The sequence below is a fragment of the Astyanax mexicanus genome, chromosome 20 (assembly GCF_023375975.1).
Source record: "Astyanax mexicanus isolate ESR-SI-001 chromosome 20, AstMex3_surface, whole genome shotgun sequence".
Classification (NCBI taxonomy): Eukaryota; Metazoa; Chordata; class Actinopteri; order Characiformes; family Acestrorhamphidae; genus Astyanax; species Astyanax mexicanus.
In genome coordinates this window covers 24595606-24619347 of record NC_064427.1, presented here as the reverse complement: position 1 = coordinate 24619347, position 23742 = coordinate 24595606, and the positions used below count along the sequence as shown (strand labels likewise).

Genomic DNA, 23742 nt, shown 5'->3' with positions numbered 1-23742 from the left:
CTGCAGACACGGCCGTGCTCAATGTCTGCTTTCAGTGAATATTGGCAGAAGCATATTATTTAAAACCCACCACATTTCTCACATTTCTCCCACTGCTGCCAGCACAATTACCGCCATTTACACACACACACACACACATTCACACACGCGTATACACACACACACACACACACACACACACACACACATATATATATACACATGCACACGTGCAGAGCCGTACGCACGCAGCTTGAATTGATTGTACGAGCATACAGACAACACATGGGGGGATTGCGCTCGGCTTGAGATTCACAATACAGGTGTTTATTGTTTCTGCGAAACGAGAACACAACCGGCTCTCTGGATCTGGTTTCGGCGGTATTTGTACGGCCGTAAATTAGCAGGCTGCTTCTCTTGGCTGTAATCAGTTAGTAGACTGCGATAAAAAGCTGGCTGGAGATGTGCGTCTAACTAACTCTGAGGAGTTCCAGGCACTGCCTTCAGGCAAGCAAAGCCAAATAACAGCAAAAGCATTTTTTACTGATTTCAGGCTCTGCAGCATTTATGAACAGGGGCCAGTGTTTCTAGAGCTGTGTACCGTACTGTATCGTAATCACCATCATCATAAAGCTTTTCTTCAGATCTGATGACTTCTTAATAAAGGTCATAGTGTCATATTTGTGCAGGTGTTTCTACATAGTCTGGGGAAGTCTTGACTGGCCATTCTAACATCACAGTAATGCAGCTGTGAGCATCTGGAGCAATTACAGTTCTAAATGGAGTGTAGAAAGTAGTGTAAATAAGATACAATGTTGATTAAAAATGTATATATTTTTAATCAGTGTGCAACAGCACTTTTTTCCTACACAATTCACAACGACAGTTTCACAATTCAATATTCTCATTCTATTTTGAACAAAAGAGAAAACAAAGACAAATTTATAACACTTTATTTTTTTTGAAGCCAATGGCTGCTGATTGTTGGGAGAGTGTATATGCAGCTTTGTAATTGGCACAATATGATCTTTGCTAAATATTTAATAATGGTTGTGAACAAGCCACAATTTGGAGACATTGGTAAAATTTTGCCAAACAAAAAATATATACTAATCTTACTGTTGGAATCAAATACCACTTGCTGCAGAACCACACGTCCAGATGGTGGGGCTGGATCTGATCCAACTCCTCCCATAAATCCAAAGGGTGGGGTTAAGGTTAGGGTTAGGGTGCTAGAACAGTGCTGGAACTTTTTTTAGTACGAGCTCAGTGCTCGAACTGAGAGGAACGTAAGGAGGCGCAAATAACCAAGGTAAGGTGGATAAACACTTCAGAAATGAGAAGCCTTTTCAGATATTTTAGATTAAAAACATAAAACGTCTGTATGTAAAATCGTAATTGCTCCATTTTAAAAATCACATTTAAACTGTAAATCGAATTAACCCAATTAATAGTGAAAATCACCCAGCACAAGCATGCACCAAAATAAACATTTTTGTTCAAAACTGAAAATATTAAACTGGTAAAATTGTAAAAAAAAAAAAAAAAAAAAAAAAAAGCTATTAAAATTGAAAAATAATTATTAAAAATGAATCATCTTTATCTTGATGATAAATGATTTGTAGTGGCCTGTATGCCTGTAAGATAGTGATCTGATTATCAAAAACACATGGTAATTCCAGGTGTAAACAGACTGTAGAATGAATCCAGTTTAAACCTGTAACAAATCCAGACTGAAATAGCACACACTCTACACACACACACACACAAACACACACTGTGTGATGTCATGCTGTTGCTGTGTATTTCTTCCTGTGAGGTGGTGGAGTTTTTGTATAGTTTGAACAGGGTTGTTTCTAAACACTTAAAGGATCAGGAGTGACCACCCACTCCGGTCATATTATTATGTATTAACCCCTTCAGAGCAACACAGAGAATTATTATTTTTAAAACATCTTTTTCATTTTCTCTGTATAACCACTGTGCACTAAGTAGCATTAACTATATAATTTTGACAGGTGAGGGGTGGTGCCAGGGTGGTTCTTTGCAGGTGCATCAGGAGCATCCAAACGGCTCATAGAAGCATCTGATTTTTGACTCTTTTTTTTTTTTTTTTTTGCATTTTTGAATGTTTATAGGGGCAGTCGAGACTTTCAAAGTGGAAATTTAAAAGCAAGCAAAAAGTGAGCTTTACATAATATTTATTTAATAATGCAATTTAATAATGAGTGCATACAGGAAAGCTTTCTTTGTTTGGGTGCCATATAGGTTGGTTTATGTGCTTAAATCTGTCAGTAAATAAGATATAAAATGTCCTGAATAGGGGTGTGCCATATCGAATCGTTAGTGATAATACTGCCAAAAAATTAGAATATCGTGAACGATATTATACCCTGAAATATCGTGCCATATCCCCCACCCTTAATTATCTAATTATCACATCAGGGTTCTACTTTTTTGCAGTTTTTAGAAAAAGAAAAATTCACACTTTTCTAAATACCCATTATATATCTACTAGACAGATTATATCTGTTCAGTATCATTTATTTATATATGGAGTGCATTATTAGTATCATGACATTCTGGATCATTGACTTCTGTTACAAATCTAATAAAATTATTATTTTTTTAATATCTCAGTTTGCCATATCATACTGCATGCAACAATAAAATTCAAAATATTTTTTCTAATTCAGCGTTTTGTCACTTCGCCAAAAGTATTGTTATCGTGAAAATACTATGAAATATCGTGATATTATTTTAGAGCCATATCGCCCACTCCTAGTCCTGAACTGGGCAAAACATCAGTGTTACCAGGGAAAGATCCAGATTTACACTTTAGTTTAGTTCCTGTGTGCTACATTCTTTTTTTTTTTGTTTTCAGAAAAAGTAGAGATTTCGACTTTAAACACCATCACAACGGAGGTGAAAAAAAAATAATGATTGTGAATTGAACTGGTACTTAAGATTTTTTGTTTTGTAATACTGTATGAATTTTGAAAAATGCAATATTGACTTAATTAATTAATTATTTGTATTCATATAAAGATCAGTGACTGAAGTTAATAATTTAATGTCTAAACCCCACCCACTAGATACTATGTATTACCTCGTTGTGACTTTAGATCAGTAAACTTATATTGTATTCAGATTTTATACACAATAGTGTTTTTTAATAGCATAAAAATAGAAAATTGAAAATGTAACAATTGCAATATATCATGCTATCACAACTATATTGTGAGTTGCATCATATTGCCAAGTTACCACTGTGCTTCAAATGATTAAAAAAAGATATACTTTATTTTTTTTTCATCGGAAAGGGGTGTAATTAAAAAAAGTTAAACACATAAACTACTAAGCAGATGAATAATGAAGAATTAAAACCCATCATCAAATTCAATTAAAATACATTAAAAATGAGCTTACCTTCATTGCTCCATATCTCTGAGCTGATGTGAACAACACACAGAGAGAGGATCCCAATGACTATTAGACCACCAGGGCATGACACTAGACCAGGCATCTGCACAGAACAAACACACACAAACACACACACATGTAATAACAGGCTGGATAAAGGGAATAAGCAATTTCAGGTAATGCAGCAGTTCCCTGTGATACAGAACCTTCAAAGTTCTCTTATTAGCTCTGAGACGGAGTTCACAGAGTTGCACAGAGTAAGGTAATGGAGTCCAGCCTGCCCTGATTCTACCTGCCTGGCCGTCAGCGAGGCAGCAGGCATGATAATTACAGGCAGGAGGTCCCTGTGACAACGCAAACAAGACATCCGTACCAGATGTGTGTACTTATCCTGTCCTTTCTCTGTAAAAAAAACAACAGCGCGGAGTATAAACAGTACTGCGTCGCGGATTGGACGAGGGAATCGCAGCGTCCTGCAACCTTATCCTCAAAAGTGAGATCCCAAACACTTTTTCATGATCTGTGTTAAGTGCAAACATATTAAATATATCTAGTATATAATAAAAAAGGGATGTTAAGGTTCTTTGGAAAAAACCCTAAAGATGCCTAGTTCTCAAATCTAGTCTCAGGAAGGACTGCACAATTTTGCAAAAAAAATTACATTGCGATATTTTGTTGTTCTGCGATATTTATTGCCATATTTACAAATACAAGATTTTTCACCAGAGGCCAATCATCCAATATGTCACAGCACTAATACTGCAAATTATTGTATCCTATGTACCAGTCACAAATGTGGACACACCTTCTTATTCTCAGCAAATGTGTGCAAATCTGTCCTCAAAGCTACTAAAAAGAATCTAAATAATTATTAATATTCTGGTTTGTTTCACACTTTTTTTTACACATTAATTCTGTACCTGATCCTGTATAGCTTTAATGTCTTCATTAAAAAAAAACATAAAAATAAAGAAAAAAAACACATTGAGTGAGAAGGTGTGTCCAATCTTTTGACTGGTACTTTTAAGAAATGTAAAATGAGAACCGTAGATTTTTTTCTTTGTATTCAGCAAAAAAAGTTATTGCATTTTCTGCAGTCAGACTATTGTGCATATGCACATTGCCATACTGATGATGAAATGATATATTGTGCAGGCTTAAGTCTCCACAGTCTTGTGATAGTATCATAATAAAAAAATATATAAAACACATATCATGTAACAGTGATGCTCTGTTTTGAAAGCAGTCAAATTTGTATGTGTTTTGCTGTTACATGTAAAGCTTTACATGTATTTTTGTATATTTTTGTCATGGCTTTTACGCAGTTTATATGCATGGACTACCCCGATCAAGCACAACATTATGACCACCTCCTTGTTTTTACACCACTTTTTAATTTTTTTAGCTCCACTAACCATATAGTAGTTACAGAATGTAGTCCTGGACATCTGTATCAATTAATATAAAAAAAAAATACATTGTGATAAAAATAAACGTTGGCCATATTGTCCAGCCCTTAGTCGAATAAACTTGACAACCAAATTAATTGGCAACGAATTTAACAGTCAATTAATTGAAGTGATGTAATTTAGCATGTTTATCATGCTAACTTTGAACAATATTGAATACAATTATTTTACCATCAAAATAGGCAAACGTGTTTCAGCCCTACTGTCCAAAACAATCTTACACTCTTTAAAATAAAGGTAGTATTAAGGGTTATTTAAGCAATACCACCAGGTTTGTCATAAATGAATTTTTGTATATTTTTGTTATGGCTTTTAGGTAGTTTATATTCCTTGTTTTTACACGTTTGTTTTTTTTAGCTACACTGAGCATATAGTAGTTACAGACTGTAGTCCCGTACATCTGTTTCTCTTTATACATTATTATCCTCTTTTTATCTACTATTATTTGGGTGGTAAGTTGTTCTCATTTTCAACACTGCAATGACACTGGCATGGTGGTGGTGTGAGTGGAGCTGATGTGGCAGTGCTGTTGGCGTTTTTAAACACTGTGCTTTATTAGACACTCTATTAGACACTCCTACTCTTACTATAGCTATAGCTCCACCATTTCGTAAATTCAGAGACAGAATCTCTGAATCTGTTGCTGCACAGTTTGTGTTGATCCTCCTGTAGTTCTTAATCAGTGCCCACAGGACACTGTTTGTTACTTGAATATTCTCACTGAGGGGTTTAAAAAGCCAGTATGTCCTTGAAATTAATTTAATATTTTTAGTGCTTTGGTCATATAGGCAAGAACTCAGTTGCATATAATTCCATATCATTCACCCCTAGTCACATGTCTAACAAGTCTATCGTTCCAAATTTTGACATTCAGACATAAAAAAGTCTCATGGTTCTTTGGGAAAAAAAGAAAAACACATCTAGTTCTCAAATCTGCTCATTAAAATAGTCTCAAGGTCCTTTAGTGGGGACAAACTGAACCTTAAAAAGGGTTGTGAATGTTTGCTGTGACAGATTTAGACTGTCTTCTCTATATTTAGTTCTGCAGTTGTGTATCTAGCAGGCTACTTCCAGCCAGACAGCTATATTAAGCAAACACAACCTATAAAAGGTCTAAGCCTATGCTTCTCCTGTTCCTTATGAATGAAGTGAAGTACTGAGGTAAGCTGGGCTTTACTTCAAGACTGAGTTATGATCTGTTGCCTAATGGCAAAGCAGCATTAGGGGCATGGACAGCAGTTTAAAAAGTCATGTTAATTTTTTAGTTACTGAATCAGTTTGATTCAGTTCAAAATATAACAATACGATTTATTTTATTAATAATTGCAACAAAAAAGACAGTGCAGTGTAGTTTTACAGATATTTATTGTGAGTGTTTTTGGCAGCTTTTTTGTGGCTTATATATTGGTTATATTGATATTGGAATTATTCTGTATCATCCAATAGTAAAAAAAATATATTGGGATATCTAATGTTGGCTTTATTTTCCAGCCCTTAGTCTAGTAAAATTGACGATCAAATTAAATGGCAACTAATTTAACAGTCAATTCATTAAAGTGATGTATTTGGCGTGTTTATCATGCTAACTTTGAACAAGTCGGATTCTAAATTTGAATTCATTACCCAAATAATCAATTATTAGTTTCAATACTGAATACAATTATTTTACCATCAAAATAGGCAAATCTGTTTCAGCCCTACTGTCCAAAACAATCTTACACTCTTTAAAATAAAGGTAGTATGAAGGGTTCTTTAAGCAATGCTACTAGTTCTGTTACAATATTTACATATTCAGTTTATTGTACAATATTTGGAATGATCTCAATCATTTTTGCTGATTAGATATTGCTGTTTGCTGTTTTTGCTTGCTTGTTTACAAAAGAATAATCCATTGAATCAATAAAGGCACACAGTGAACTGTGGCAAATCAAGAAAAATATATATCTCTCCAAAATAATATTAATGAATGGTTCCCTGTGTTTTAAAAGGGTGTAACTGTATTATTATGCTACTTTATTATCACTGCATCAGTGGCATGAAATCATAATGTAAACTAGGAGTGGGCGATATGGCTCTAAAATAATATCACGATATTTCATGTTTTTTTTTTCAATAACGATACTTTTGGCGATATGACAAAAGACTGAATTCGAAAAATTATTTTGAATTTTATTCTTGCATGCAATATGATATGGCTAATTGAGAAAATAATTGAGAAAATAATAATTTTATTAATTTTTTAACAGAAGTCAATGATCCAGAATGTCATACTAATAATGCACTCAAAATATCTCCATATATCCAGCATTAAAGTAAAATAAATGATACTGGACATATATAATCTGTCTCTAGTAGATATATAATGGGAAATGAGAACAGTGTGAATTTTTCTTTTGCTAAAAACAGCAAAAAAGTAGTACTTTGATGTAATAATTAGGGGTGGGTGATATGGCACAATATTTCAGGGTATAATATCGTTCAGGATATTAAAAAAAGTTTGGCGATATTATCACATCTGATACGATATGGCACACCCCTAATGTAAACCTTTTAAATGTTCCTCACACATGTCTCTTTAACAACAAAATATTTACTTTAATTACCTGTTAGTTAGTTTGTTTTGGAATCATAAGTACTCCTTGTACAGCACTGTTCCAAGAACCACCTTTACTTTTAGTAGGGTAATCTACCGGTAATTATGCCACTAAATCAAGAAGCAGTCATAAAAAAACTGCATAAACAATAACAAACTAACTAAGCATAGGCCCATCATTCCTGACAATGACATACTGTTCATGTTGTTTTTCTTAAATTAAACACACCCATCCCAGCACATCATGAGCTCGTTAATTAGATAACGAGCTAGATAAGGTGTGCTACACATGAAAAAGCACAAACTGTGCAGAACTGGCATCACTGTTCAAATATTCCAAAACACTTAAGAACAAAATGATAAAAACTTTGTGTACACTACATGTCTAAATCTACACCCCTTATAATCAAAGCTTTTAGCTAATTTAAGTCACTCCAACAAAAGCAGTATAAACTTATAAACCCTTTTTGATACGCCTGCTTTTAGAAGAAAAAAATGAATGAGCAGATTTAACAATACTGTTTTCCATACAGTGTAATCTCAACTGTAGCTCAATATAATAAAATCTATAAAAATATGAACATTTTTTTTATAGAGGTCAATGTACAGTGTTTTTATTTCGGAGCATTTCTATTGGTCCATTTATCAATACACATCATTACACAATAAAGAGGGCAACTGTCAGTTTGCTGGTCAAAAAAAAGAACACAGTATGAATAATAAAAAATGAAAAGGAAAAACAATAATGTCTGCATATACACTGGGATGCCAAAAGTCATGGGACAGCAGTACGTAAGTATTTGATCATATGACGTGCTACCTCAAGTGATGGCTTGGGAAAACCCACACCTGTGTGAGGAGTTAATTTGTGAGTGAGTTTAAACACTGGCCAGCGTGCTCATGGCAAGGTGAGGTGAATTATGGTAGTTTAAGTGACGATAGATACATCAGGCAGAGTATTAGATTTAATTTCTATCAAAGAATGTTTAGCTTACCCATGTATCGTTTATGCATTTTTTCACCTATTTTTGTATTTTTACTACTACCTTCTGTACTTTATTGCCTTGTTATCGACCCGGACTGTCTTTTCAATCTTGGTATGTTCTCTGCCCTCTACACTGGCATGCCGAAAGTCATGGGATAGCATGGGAGGTAAGTAGTTAATCATGTAGTGCAAACTGACGGGCAAGGAACACAATTCTAGTTCCTTTTCCATACGTTTTAGCATGTCTGTGTAAATCTTGTAATCTATTAAACTGCAAGAATGATCAGTAGGGTAATGTACTGCAGCTGAATCAAATAATCAAAGCCACCAAATTATTTTTAATTAAAGCTTATAGTCAAGTCTCAACTAGCTTGAAGCACACAATCAACACGAGAGCTTCTCTAACCAGCATTCCAACCTTCCCAAGGCCAAACTCCTTCCAATCATCAGTACAGAGAAGAGAAAACAGAGTCTAAACCGCTGCTGAGATCTGGTTAATTCAGCAGAGGAGGCAAAAAAAAACCAACCAATACTGTTTAACATTGCCGGCCAAAGCCATTAGCTCCAAACAAACAGGCAGTCAGGTTTACAAGCATTCTCACTGTAAACCCACTGTCAATACCGAACACATTACACGCTGGATAGCTTTCCAAATCAATAAAAAGATGATGATTGTGGCATGGGTGACAGAACGCATCGTACACGGGTAAACACCACTAAGGTAAACAGTGGAAACTCTGACGTGCGCTGCCTGCGATTCTGATAGAGCTGCAGCAGAGACGGGTCCGCCCTCGGTACTGTAACCAGGACGCGGTGTTCCTAATTGCAGGCGTCTGAGTGGAGGCTTAGAGACTGCATGTAAATGAGGTTACAGAGTTACAGTAATGCACAGTGTTGTGCTTGTTTGCCCTCGGGGAAGCACATCTGTATTCATTTAACTATTTACTAGTTTGTTTATCAAATAAAGAGTGCCAGCCTGAACAGCCTTGTGCATTATAGTGTTGCTCTCCACACAACAACTGCCTCGCCAAAAATTAGCCAGAGACCTGTGAGTGGCATTTTAGCGAGGTGGTGCTAGGTACACTGCATGGGAGCTGGAACGCATGCCTGCCTGCCTTGGAGCGCTTCCACAGGTCAAGTGGGCAGCGGCTGGTGATTCAGTGAGGACTGTGGTCTCGAAGGTGACTCAAAAAACAGTGCGGATTTGCATTATGCGTATTATGTAATTATTTATAGTCTCCATTGTCTTTCATCCGTAACATTACAACCACTAGCAGGTGAAGTGAAGAACATTGTTGTTATCTTTCTACAGTTGCACCTGTTAGGTAGTGAAATCTACACATATTAGTATTAGATTTAGTTACATCTGACCATCAGAGAGTCTTTACCTTACCCGTGTATCGTTTATTCTGTTTTACTTATTTTTTTATGTTGAATATCTTCTGTACTGAATTGTCTTGTACTGACCCAGACTGTCTCACCATTCTTTGTATGTTCTTTGCCTTTTATACTTGTTTTCTTTTTTTTACCTTGCCTGTTTTTTATTATAAATAAAGCCCTTTTATTGTAGCTGCACGTGTTGAAAATAATGAAATGTTGAAGAATAATGAAAGTGATTTCACCAAAAGTCGATGTTTCAACTTTTCATGATATTAATAATTGTAACACCTGGTGCCAAATGAGCTTCTTTTACCAATCTTAAAACAATACCCATATCAAAATAAACAGCAAGTGCAGTAATATCAGCCTACCCTAAACTAGTAGTAAATAATGCAGCTCAGATACACTGTAAAAAATGATGTGCTGGTTTTACTTAAAAATATAGTGCAACATTTTTGCAAGCTTGTTTTTAAGTGTTACCCACAAATCTTTTTTGATAACTTTTAATTAAAATATTAAACTGATATTACTTAATAATTTGCTTGCAAAAATGTTGCACTATGTTTTTACGTAAACCCATAGAAACATTTTTCGTCATTTTTACAAAAAAAATTACAGTGAAATTACTTAAAAATAAGGTTGCAAAAATGTTGCACCATATTTTTACGTAGAACCAACAAATATTTTTTAGTCATTTTTAACTAAAATCTTAAACTGACATTACTTAATAATAAGGTTGCAAAAATGTTGCACCATATTTTTACGTAGAACCAACAAATATTTTTTTTTACTAATTTTTAACAAAAATCTTAAACTGGCAATACTTAATAATACGTTTGCAAAAATGTTGCACCATATTCTTAAATAAAACTAAGAAAAGTTTTTTTGTCCTTTTTTCAAAAAGTCTTAATACTGACAGTACAAAAAAAATCTCTTTACGCCTTCACATAAAAAAATTTCTTTGTCCAGTGAATAAACTTAATATTAACTTAACTTAATATTGTAAGATGAACATGAGCAAGACAGCAGGTTGAGCAGCTGAACATTAAATATTTAAAAGCAGTTAAAAAAAAGTCTTAGACCATTTCAAATGAACTCCATTTATTTTTTTTAACAAACAGTCTGTAATTATAGAAATACATGTGTTTTATGCTCATCTGCAAAAACTCTGTAAAACAGTGTAGAAACAAAAATAATATTTTATCCCTTTGTCTCCCTAACCTGCAGGCCAATTACTGAAAAAAAAGCATTTTTACAGTCAGTTGAAATAAGTAGATCAGAAAGGTGTTTGTACATAACTTTTTATATTTATTGCACATCAGAATAGAGCAGAATAAAATCCTTTAAAAAAACATTTTTTTTATAAAAAAAAAGCAAAAGCAAAAAGTAAACAGTTACAGAGAGTGTCACAGGTGTGCTTCGGCACACGTGTAAAAACACTGGCTCTGATTGGCTACCACCTCTGTCCCGCATAACTCGCCACCTGATTGGCTGAGCCCAGACCTCTTCTCTTTCTCAGGCTGAAGCCCATGGAAACGCGCATGCGCAGTTTATCGCTGTAGAACAAAGAGAAACTCCTAAAATAAACCGTTAAAGTTGATAATATTTTTTTTCTAAAAGCAGTGCTCGGATATGAGGATTACTGGAGACTGAACTGATGGATGTTGTGATGTTTGGAGGGGTTCTGAAGCCCGGACTCTGAGGTACGCGCTGATATTCTCTGTTTGCGTGTGAGGGGTGTCCTGTAGTAACCCCAGGCGGATCAAAGAGCGTGTTCACAGACCGAACCGTCTAACGCACTCTTATTCAGGAACCGTACATCCGACAGTAAAACGGTTTGCAGCTCCGTAATCCTGAGAGTCAGCAGGCTGTCATTGATATATTGAGCCTGTAATTATTCATAAACACAGCCAGATATTAATTATTATATTTATCTGGCCCGCCGTCGGGCCAGGGCGTGTTAAGAGCGTGTCAAGTTCAACAGGTGTTACACCGAGAACTGTCACCTGTTTAGACCTGGAGTCACAGATCTCTATAGGTCACAGTTCATGGTGAAACACCTGTTACTACTCACTAGCCTGGGCAGGGGTCCGCTCGAATTACTGTTATTATATCATTATATAGTAACGCACTGCTTTTAATCACCAGTAACGTCAACGGCGTTGTAACGACAGGAAAAGTAATTAATTATTTTATCCCGTTACTGACAAAATGACGTCGTTACCTAACGCCGTTACTTATAACGCTGTTATTCCCAACACTGATAATTATAGAACTAAGTGCACCAAGCTGCTCAGTGAAAAGGAGAATGTAAAAAAGGGGTTGAAGTGGCCAATCAGTGTAGCTAACATGCGTTAGCCTTATAGCACGCGAACAATACTTTGATTAGCCAGCTAGACCGACTCTGGTCTGGCGTTACTCACCGGGGTCTCTAATGCGGTGCACGCTAACGCGGTGTAAGCATTATAGCACGCTAACGCTGTGTTAGCATTACAGCACGCTAACGTGGTGTTAGCATTATAGCACGCTAACGCTGTGTTAGCATTACAGCACGCTAACGCGGTGTTAGCATTACGGCACGCTAACGCGGTGTTAGCATTACGGCACGCTAAAAATAAGTTGATTAAGCCAGCTAGACCGACTCTGGTCTACTCACCGGGGTCGCTAATGCGGTGTTAGCATGACGGCCCAGCCCGGTTTGTACGCGCCCAGTGCCGGAATAGCCACCCGGGTGGTTAGCCTACGTGCTAGCTAGCTACATTTGCCCTTTCTTTCGGTTTGATGCTTGCCTATAGCTGCAGGCCAACACAGTTCACTGAAGCACCGTGTTTCTAAAACCAACTTAAACTACACAGATAACTCACAACTGTAAATATCTCAAAACTAATCAGTCACTGTGCTCTTACCCATGCAGTCCATGCTCGCTGCCTTCCAAAAGTTCTTCATCAGTGGAGATAAGTACTTGTATCAGTGCCTCGTGGTCTCCCAAGCAGCCTTAAAATATTTAGTTAGGCGTAACAAAATCTTAACATAATACACACTAAAACTATTGGGTTGTACTTATTTTTGTAATTAAGCAAAGTTCGAAAAGTATAATTTTAGGTAAAATCTTCTCATTATAATGAGCAAACATCACTGGGCTCAAATCATGTTGATTTTACTCAAATATTCATGCAATATTTCTCCAAATTTCTAAACAAAATAAACACACAAAATATTGGGTTGTACATACTGTTTTAATTAAGCATAGTTCAAAAAGTATAATTTTAGGTAAAATCTTCTCATATTAATGAGCAAAGTTTACTGGGCTCAAGAATCGTTTTTTGCAGTGTAGCCTTTCTCCTTTCCCAGAGTGCATCTGTCAAATGCCCAAACATAACAGATTACGCTTTTACTTACTAAATATCAGCACATTCCGCATTTAAACATCCTCTGGACAACTACATTTCCAGCGTTTCTACTAATAAATACATAAATAAATAACTAATAATTAAACACATTCAGGTGTTTGTTTTTGGGATACAGTCAAATATAATGAATCAATTAAGCAGCTCAAAACTCTTGCAAAATCATAGCATTTTTAGCTCAAAACACTGTATATTTTAATTTTTAATTAAGATTCGAACTGTTTTTTTAGTGCAAGCTAAAAATGCAGATGTAAAATAAATATTCGATCAGAGAATGTGCAAACTCCACATTTAAAAAAAAATCAGGATCATATTTGAGTAGTCTAGAATCTCATTGAAATGACTAGGGGTGTGACTAAATATTGTGCCACGAGATCTCGCGAGATTAAATGTGACGATATTTCTCGTCAAGCTTAAACCTGTCTCTCTTCAGTCAATCAGATCTGTGCAGGCGTTGTAAGGAAAAAAATAAATAAATAAACACACCGCTCCTCGCGCGGGATCGAACCCGTGTTGTCAGGGTCGCGGTACCTCGGCCGTGAAAAAAACCCTTTATAAGGAGATAGGGAGCCCGAGAAGGGGATGGAAAAACGAGAACAGGTGGAAAATCTGTCCAGAGACGCATTTCTTCTTCTTCTTCTTCTTCTTTTATATTTTTACATCATTCAGTTCAAACAACCTTACAGGATATAGTACTTAAGACACAAACCATATGTAAAAACTGTAAGTAAATCCTACACGTGACTGTTTCATAGGCAGTTGTACTAATCTCTTAGCTCTGTACTGTATTTAAAAAAAAATTCTGTCTCTGTTTGCACTTCAAGTATAGTCTTAATATGACTGGTTATGGTTATGCATATTTAAATTACAAGAGATTTAAGAGAAAAAAAAACACAAACCATAGTCTTAATATGACTGGTTGTGGTTTGCACTTATTGTTTGCACTATATAAGACCAAGAAAAGTTTTATTTTTATTTTTTATTCTTATTTCTATTCCTTATAGAATCAATGTGTGAGAGAAACCAGTCTGTTAAGTTTGCGGCATATGATTTTGTCCAAAAAAAAACATAGTTTTCTTTAAAATTAAATTTTTAAATCTCATCTCGTCTCGTTATCGTGAACCCAATATCGTGTCTCGTCTCGTCTCGTGGTATAAGTGTCTCATCACACCCCTAGAAATGACATATGGCAAGTGTGCCACTATCTCTAATAACTTCTTTTTTAATTTCAGCTGAATCTGGTGAACCGAAGTATGTCAAACTACAAAAAAAAACTTCCTGCAAAATTAGCCAAGAGTGTGGTGTTGTGTGTATGAGTGTGTGTGTTCAAACTATGACTATTGCCAATAAATATTAACGTTAAGGCTAAAAATATGCCTGATGATTTGTTCATGACTTTCTAACACCCTCTATATAATCAGAAGCTATCAATTAAAAGCTATTTCCTCATTATATCAAAAGATCTACTTTACTTTGATGAATATGAAGATTATATTAAATATGTTAACCACAAAAGCTGCCACCCTATCCCAAACATTATTATACTTTAATTACAAAACCACAAAACGGGACATTGCAAAATGCTCAACAGCAAATCTAATTCCAAACTAAACTAAGAATGAACAAGTCTTAACTTTTCAGCTGAGGGAGTGAAAGGCTATCATGGCTTTCCTGTGCTGCTTAATGCAACAGTGCCATTAGAAACGTGTGGCGAAGAAAAAAGCGAGTTTTGCTGAGATCGGCGGATTCGGAGCCCTCCAAACCACAGGCTGAAGCTGTAATCCATCACTGATTTCAGCAAGAGGACTCTAAAGCACAGCTGAGCCACTGTATATACCGTATATGATCTCTCTGCTCTCTTTTTCCTCTTCAGGAGAACGTACTTTACTTCCAGCAGAAACCCCAGAACCCTACCATCATGAGACCCGAATCAAAGCATTGTAAAAACCTGATACTGTACTCCCCTATGCAATAATGCTGGCAGAAAATGTGCTCATACGCAGAAAAAGAAAAGAAAACACAGCCCAAGCCTCTATATTTTATACTTCTGAAGAGTTCAGATTCAAGCCAATATACCAGACCTTTTCAATCCAGTCTCTAACCAATGGGAGCTCTTTGAACCATTCTAACATCTGGAACTTTTCCAGGTTCCTCATTCTCAGGAGTCTGGTAAATTTAACAGAAAGGTGTTGTCCATCCTCAGAACCCTCAAAACCACATCTATCTGGATTCACCATCAAGCATCATTCAAAGCAGAAGCCACAGAAGAGCAATGTATCACGCTGAACATCATGTATACTATCTAAAACCATTAGCTGCCACTTAAGATTACAAGAACAATTTATGATAAATAAATCAGTAGGAACGGTCTGATGTAACCGGGAATAAAACTTCTATAAATCTGCATTAAAAGTCAGTGAGGTTTCTTCCATCTTTCCCTTCTAACTAAGGGTGGGAGACACTTCAAAAATAACAGATGGAATAGAATGGTGTTCATAGGTCTCAAAAAATAAAATTCAGATCCAAACCTGCAAAATATTTTATTTTTATACAGCTTACACACTTGGATTGTGTAAATTTTTTAGCTTTTTTGTCTTCTTGGCATGTTTTCGGAAGGTTAAAGTTCCTTAAATAAAAAAAAAACTGTTTTAAACGATGTACAATTAAATATACCAGTCTAAGACTGGTCTGTTTGTCCCCTTGGTGCAAAACAATCGTACAAAGGCCTGTGAGAGAGGTGATCTTGGTCCAGAACCAAACGATTGTGGTGTAGAACGTGATCTGACTTTGATCTGACCCAAGTATCAAATATATTTCTCATGTTTGAGCAAAATTTCTGTTCAGGTGCAGTTTAACCTGATTTATTACCCAGATAATTATTACAGCTATGAACTAATACCGTCTCTGCTGCAGCTTCATGTTAAGTGGCCAATTTTTCTCCTTCAGTATGAAATCAGCTACAACCTTAATAAACAAATGTGCTGATCTGGAAAAAGAGGACCTTCTTTCTGTATTTACTTTCCAGCGCTTCCAGTTCCAGGCCAACATGCTCACGTGGCTTGTTGTGATGCATTTAGATGCATTACATACAGTTTTTCTTGACCAGAGGAGCAAACTACAGGTCTCTTTAAGCAGACGTTGCCAGTTCAATCATAAGTAATGCCACAGCCATCTGTTGCCAGAAGTCTAAGTCAGCACAACTGGCCTCAGTCTTTCTGGGTGAGCATGATGTTAGCCAACATATGTAATTCCAAATTTACACTCCACAATCTGAGCCCCAATTTTTAAAGCTGCAGCTTGACGCTGAACAAACTGCTGAATGATGCAGTCCTCAAGCTTGTTGAGTGATCGCTGATGCCTCTGACAGACACCTAGCATATTTGATAACTGGACCTGTCAGTGACTCTAAATCTGGAAGTGTGAAAATGCTGTGACTGAAAGTTTCGAGCAGAGACAAGCTACCGCCAATGAGAACGCAAGGTTCTCGAGACAAGGTGAGGAGAAAGTCAAAAGTGGAGTTATACATCAACAAGCCTGCAAAGTTCTTTTTATTTATTTTTCTCCAGCATGTTTTCACTGAAAATCAGACCAAAAACAACCCGCTCTTATTACTGCTTGCAGATGTTTGATATATTTATTTATTTGTTTTACAAAAAAAAAAAACGGCATCACATCAGTTCTCGCATGTGTTTTCTGACAAAACGTGTTTTTAGAGAATAGACATATCAGGGGTTCCTGTTAATTTGTGAACCTGTGTAGTTAGTAAGTTGTGTAAGGGTTGTTTGATAGGACAGGCCTGGTAAGGATGGGCGATATGGCCTTGAAATTGTATCATGACATTTCAGGGTATTGTTGCAATACTGATATTCTTGATATTCTTGAAATTCTTTAAAAAACATACATTTTGTTGTAGAATATAATAAAACCATCAGCTTCATCAATTAAACAACATAAAATATGTAAACTTCTGTACTTTGTGACCAACAATAAATTATAAAGTGTCTGATTTTGTATAGCATAATAATAGTACAGAAAATAAAATATGAAACATAAAAAAATGGGATGTCTCAAAATTTCTACTAAATTACAGAATGTGCAGAATATTTAGTACAAATGCAAACAAACCTTTACACAAAAAATCACCATATTATTTTTTTAACCTAATATTAATGTGTCACAATATATTGTGTACAATTCTATATGGCACACCACCTCTAGGCGGAAACAGTTGACTCAGATTTGGCTACAAATAAACAGAATAAATAAAAAGAAATAAAAATACATTATTGTCAAAGTATCTGATGATATTAATGATATTGATGATTTCAATATTGATATTGTAACAGAAGAAGTGATGTCATGACACCGCTAGTCAAGATGAGAGTTTATGATAGATTGGAAGATCTATGATGCCATATTTAGAGAACATAGACAAATAGGAAAAATGCAATAATGACTTAATGCACAAACATCTACACAGCTAGAGCTTCTGAAATGAAGGGTATTAAAAGAGTTTATTCTTTTGTTGGAGTAACTGTCTGTACAGCCAAGACGTGCGGGGCGTGCGGGGTCCGTGGTTGGCGTGGAGCTGGACTCTGTGGTAACTGTGGCAGAGAGGAGGACACTGCACAAACTACTCTCCATCATGGATGATGATGGTCACCCATTACATTCCATCATCATGGATCATAGGAGCAGTTTCAGTGGCAGGTTCTTGTCACAGAGCTGCTCTACGGACAGACTGAGAAGATCGTTCGTCCCAAGAGCCATCAGACTCTTCAACTCCTCCCAGTGGAGCCGGAAGAGAGAAGACAGATGAGAAACAAGGCTCATATGTGCTTTCTTAATCACAGCCTTTTTTTTTTTTAATCTGTACTGGAAAAACACCATACACATCTACACCCTGAGACTCTTTTGCCTCTTTACTGTATATACTGTTTATTTGCACTCCTGGACACTTGTCACTTTACTGTACATCCTGTACACTTGCACTCCTGGACACTTTACTTTACATCCTGTACACTTGCACTCCTGGACACTTTACTGTACATCCTGTACATTTGCACTCCGGGACACTTTACTGTACATCCTGTACTTTTGCACCCCTGGACACTACACTACGCACCTAACTTAAATATAATACTTGCACATGTTTATGTTTACGTTTAATAGTCATATCTACTAATACCTCCTATACTTAGCTTATTCTTTTACTGCACTACCTCATATCTACGACTGTTTACTTCCACACTTTCTATAGTTTTTTTGTATTTATATATATATATATATATATATATATATATATATATATATTTATGTATATATTTTTTTAAGTCTCAATTTAGAATTTTATCCCTCAATAAGTGTATTGTACTACACTTATTGTTTGTTTCTACTGTGTATTGTTTTTGTTTCTACTGTGTTGTGTAATTGCTACTGGCTGCTAAATTTCCTTCGGGATCAATAAAGTATCTATCTATCTATCTATCTATCTATCGATCTAAGAGTCTAGTTGTACTACATTTTGAAACACTGTTGTAAGGATTTGATTGCATTTAGCTACCAGAGCAGCTGCTAGACAGCTGTGAGATCTGGATATCAGATGATCACCACCCTAACTCTAAAAGCACTTGGTAGAGCACCATTATTCCAAAGAACACAGTTCCTTACACTGCTCCAGAGCTTAATGCTAATGAGTTTATACCTCTATAACCCAAGGCTTCCATTAGGCATGGTGTTAAAAAAAGGTGGTAGAACTTCTCTGCAGGGACTAGGCAAGCTGTGCTGGAGTTGTGCACACCTGTGTCAGCAATGTCTACAGCTGAAAGTAGCTGTACGTAATGTTTTGTTGTTGCTACTCTCACTTGCATGAATCACACCCTAAGAACCAGTTCAGTTCTCCACAAAGGAAGTCTGCGTTTCAAGTCCCGACATTCCACAGTGGACGCACCTGCAGCTGTAAGCGACTCCGGCTCAGCAGGGAGCAGCGCCGGTGCCACCCCCACCAATTTGTACACTCCTACTTCTCCAAAAACCACAGAAATGAACCTGCACACCTATCTGTTCCACCATCGCACAGTATGAACCCATTTCACTGCACAGAAAGCTGTAAACACTGCTGAAACTGCCACAATTAATCGAAATGTCAGGGACACGTCCCACCTGCTAGGTTTTCTGATAAGCCTGCAAAGCAGCTGGTGAGGGCAAACACGGTTCTGCTAATCTGTGGTAAAAAACAAGCCCTGAAGAGTAGTTTTATTAGCTTTACCCCCACCCTCACCACCTCCACCCCCCCTCCTTCCCCAGTCTCTAGCATTTAGCTCAGTAAGAGATAAATAAAGACCAATGTAATGGGAGGATTGGAGTTTTAGAGCTGATGTGCTAGTGTTATTTGTATTAGGAGCTCCAGCATGGTTGCACAAACATGTGAAAGTGTTGAAAAGCATTGCTGGCACAGTGAGTAGCACAGGGGGCTGACACAAATTACTGTCGAAAGTTAGGTTAAGCGCTACTGAAGAACAATAAATACTCTGTTTGGAGTTCAGTCTCAATGTATATATGGAAAAATGTCTGCTGATAAAGGTACATTACCTGTCAAAATTTGGACACACCTTCTCATTCAATGTTTTTTAACTTTTTTTTCCTACATTTTAAATGAATACTGAAGTCATCCAAACTATGAAGGAACACATAATGAATGAATCATATATTAAACAAACCAAAATACTCTGTGATTTAGCATTTAGAAGGACTCCTATCTAAGATGTGTTAACTTGCACTCTCTAAGGCTGGTAACTTCGATTAACTTATTCTGTACAACACAGGTAACTCCTGCTCTTCCTTTCCTGGCGCGGTCCTGATGAGAGCCACTTTCATCAAGTGCGACTGTACTTCACAAAGTACTTTCAAAGTTCTTGAAATATTTCAGATCATTTACAAAGGATTTCTTGCCATAACAGATTAGAACATTCTTTAAAAAGAGCTATTCGCTGTACACCAACTCTCTCTTCACAACTTTACAACCGATGTTCTCAAACACATTAAGAGTAGGGGTGTCACGATCTCGATATTTTATCGAAATCGAATCGAAATGAGGTCACGATCTCGAGTATCGAAGTCAAAAAGAGGATCGACGATCCCTCCCGCGCGCGCTACGCAAATAGCGCAGCGCGCTACGCAAATGGCGCGGCACCAACACAGCGCATCCTATTCATTTAAATAGAGATAGCCACTGCATGAGCGCAGTCGGCGGGAGTGTGATCACTGTTTTTATCTGTCCAACGGGGGAGGGGGGGCGGGGGTTGGGCGCGCAGGTTTTGTATCTGTATCTAACGGAGGGGTGGGTGCGCGCAGGTGAGAGCGTGTGAACTCGCTGAAATGCGCGTGTCAGTGTGACTTGAGAACACTGACTATAGATCACAGTGAGGTGGATTAAAAATCTTAAACTTATAATTGACTACACCTGTTGCTTTCCATTGAATTAAAAAAACATCTTTCTCTCAGATAAAGTAAACACAAGCGTGTTTCTGACTAAAATAAAAGCTTTTCAGGAGAGATATAAGTTATGTGTAAATATTTATAAGACAATACCCACATCACTTATCTAACCAGCCTGTACTGATTTCTGCCCCCCAATAATGCTTTCAATAACCTCTTGTAACCCCTGGGAGCCAGGGGTTACACTCTAATAGCCTTTAATAGTCTTCAGTAGCCTTTAAAAGACTTACCTGGCGGCCGTGGTGTGTCCACTAAACTCCGTAGTTATAAACATCCTGAGGTTAGCAGCGCGCTAACTGACCTGTTTATAATGTAATCCGAGCAGTGCCTCCATGTCGGCTGTTCTAACCTGCTGCTGTTAGCTGCTTGGGCTGAAAGATGAACTGTAGTGAGCTGTATTATCCGGTTAGTGGGGTTAAAACCTTTATTTGTTTACAGAAACAGTAAAAACGGACTGGCTGAGCTCTGTAGCCCGTGGCTGGGCTGTACTGAAGTAGTGACTGAGTGAAGAGAGCGGGGCTTGTGCTGCTGCTGCTAGTGGTTGGATGAAGAACTGCAGCTTCATGTAATGAGCAGTTTCACCAGCCATCCACACACAGCTCTGATAAACTGCTTGTTTTAATAGTGCACACTGTTGCTACCAAAAAAAGTCACTAGATGGCATTACCATATATATCTTAATAAATAATAATAATAATATTTATAATATTTATAATAATAATAATAATAATAATAATAATAAATATATTATTTAAATTTTATGAGGCATAAAATAATAACAAGAAAAAAAACCAAGAAAATCGAGAATCGAATCGAATCGTGACCCTCAAATCGAAAATGAAATCGAATCGAGGATTTAGAGAATCGTGACACCCCTAATTAAGAGGCGCAAGAAATTCAAATAATTAACTCTTGACGAGTTCAGCACAGCTGATAACATTCCAGGTGACTCTACCTCATAAAGATGGTGACATTTTTTCATAGTTTGGGTGCCTTTATTCTTAATCTACAACGCAGAACATTTTCAAATAATGGAAAAACACTGAATTTAAGTTGTCACCAAACTTTTGACTTGTATTGTATATATATTATGACTATAAACAATATTCAACCAATATTTAAAGAATTATGCCTGTTCTACATCTGTGTTCATCTGTATTTCTTTGAATGTGACTTGGAAAACTGTATTTCCTGTGGTTTAGTTGAATAACAAGTTTGGTGTACAGAAGTGACAAATCAGAAACCTTATAATAAACAATACAGAGCTGGAAAATGACCTAATTCCAAACCCTAAAACTGTTATGCAAAATTCTTGACTTATTATTATTCATAAAGGATTGCAAAATGTCTGTACAGATAATTATGGATAATGATGGAAACATTATAAAAGTTACGATATTGGAAAAGTTTTCTGAAACATTTGAATAAAACCCAACTAGTGAGGCACACAGTAACAATGTGCAAGCTAACAACTGAGCACCCTGAGAAGAATCTTTATCCTGCTATGCTAGTCAGTAAGACAGCGTGAGTCATTAATGAGCATCAGGATGAGCAATATAATTCAGTAAAAAACATCTAAAAATCTGCTCTTCTAGAACACAATAAAGCATCTTAAAATATCCAGTAAAAATGCCAGTCAAATTGAATTATCTTGTCCACTGATGAAGTTATCTTCCAGTACCAATGAGTCACCATCCCCATGTCTACCAGTGCCAATGTTTATATCTTATATATTGAGTTTAACCGGAACTGTGAATTTGTGGTGAAAGTGAGCTATAAGTACACCATGAGCCAATGAGGCAGGCATGCCCCTCTGGGCACAGTGAAGGGCACTGATCATGTGCTTTAATTACTGAGTGTTACACATGAAATGCTATTCACTGACAGCTATAACTGAATGTTATGATGCAGTTCGAATATTAAATTATGAAAATGTAGAGACGGCAGAGAAGAAGGAGAAAAACCTTTTTTCCCCCAACCACAAGTCTTCATATTTGAATATGCCAAAAAAGAAAAAAAGAAAAGAAAACAGAATTAAACATCTGCCAGCCAGATGTGGGACCTGCATATGCATAGTGAAATTAAAATTTATGAGCCCAATAGACAGATGAGCGTCAAGAACCGTGATCGGTATCAGATTTTGGAATGCGCACACGTGGATAAGTTTACCACGCATTCTGACTCATTTGACAGCCCGCAAGTTCAGCGACCATTTGCCAGAAACAGTCAGCAGGGCCGGCCAACAAAAATCTCACTAATATCCCGACATTGAGCAAACAGAATTCTTCAGTAAGCCATTATTTACTGTGAGCTCTTGGCTTGGCTTTCAGTGTAGATTCACATCACCAATTTCGCCTTCGAATATTGATATATTTTGTCCTATGTGGGCCTGTCATTAAAATTACATTATCGATTTGTTGATTTATCACACAATATATGGACCTGACCTCAAGAAAATATTTTTACATTTTGACCTAAATATTCCCTATTAATGTAAACAAGAAGGTATGCTGAATTTGTTTTAAAACTAAAAAAGATGTTTTCTTTATTTAGCAATATTTAAAATAGTTTACATTCCAACTACAATATCTGAAAATTCGTAATTATTAAAAGTAATTAAGGGTGCGTAATTATACTGTTACTCTATTATATTATATCAGTGGCATAAAATGGTCACAAATTGACTAACATTTATCACAATCAATCAGGAAAAATATACAGCCCTGGAAAAAAAATTAAGAGACCACTTAAGTTTCTGAATTAGTTTCTCAATGAGTAAACATTTTTGTTTGAGTAAACATTGTTGTTTTATTCTATAAACTACGGACATCATTTCTCCTGAATTCCAAATTAAAATAGTCATTTTGAGCATTATTTGCAGAAAATGAGAAATGGCTGAAATAGAAAAGACGCAGAGCTTTCAGACCTCAAATAATGCAAAGAAAACAAGTTCATATTCATAAAGTTTTAAGAGTTCAGACATTTCATGCATCTTGGCATGTTCTCCTC

General features: G+C 36.4%; 1 protein-coding gene across 1 annotated transcript in view; it reads right to left on the bottom strand.

Annotated features, from left to right (window-relative positions):
- il11ra (interleukin 11 receptor, alpha) overlaps positions 1–23742 on the bottom strand; it is a 58613-nt gene that overhangs the window by 20463 nt on the left and 14408 nt on the right. The window contains exon 2 of the mRNA XM_007260815.4: positions 3409–3505. Within this exon, the coding sequence (XP_007260877.3) occupies positions 3409–3505 (97 nt within the window). The remainder of the gene's footprint in view (positions 1–3408; positions 3506–23742) is intronic.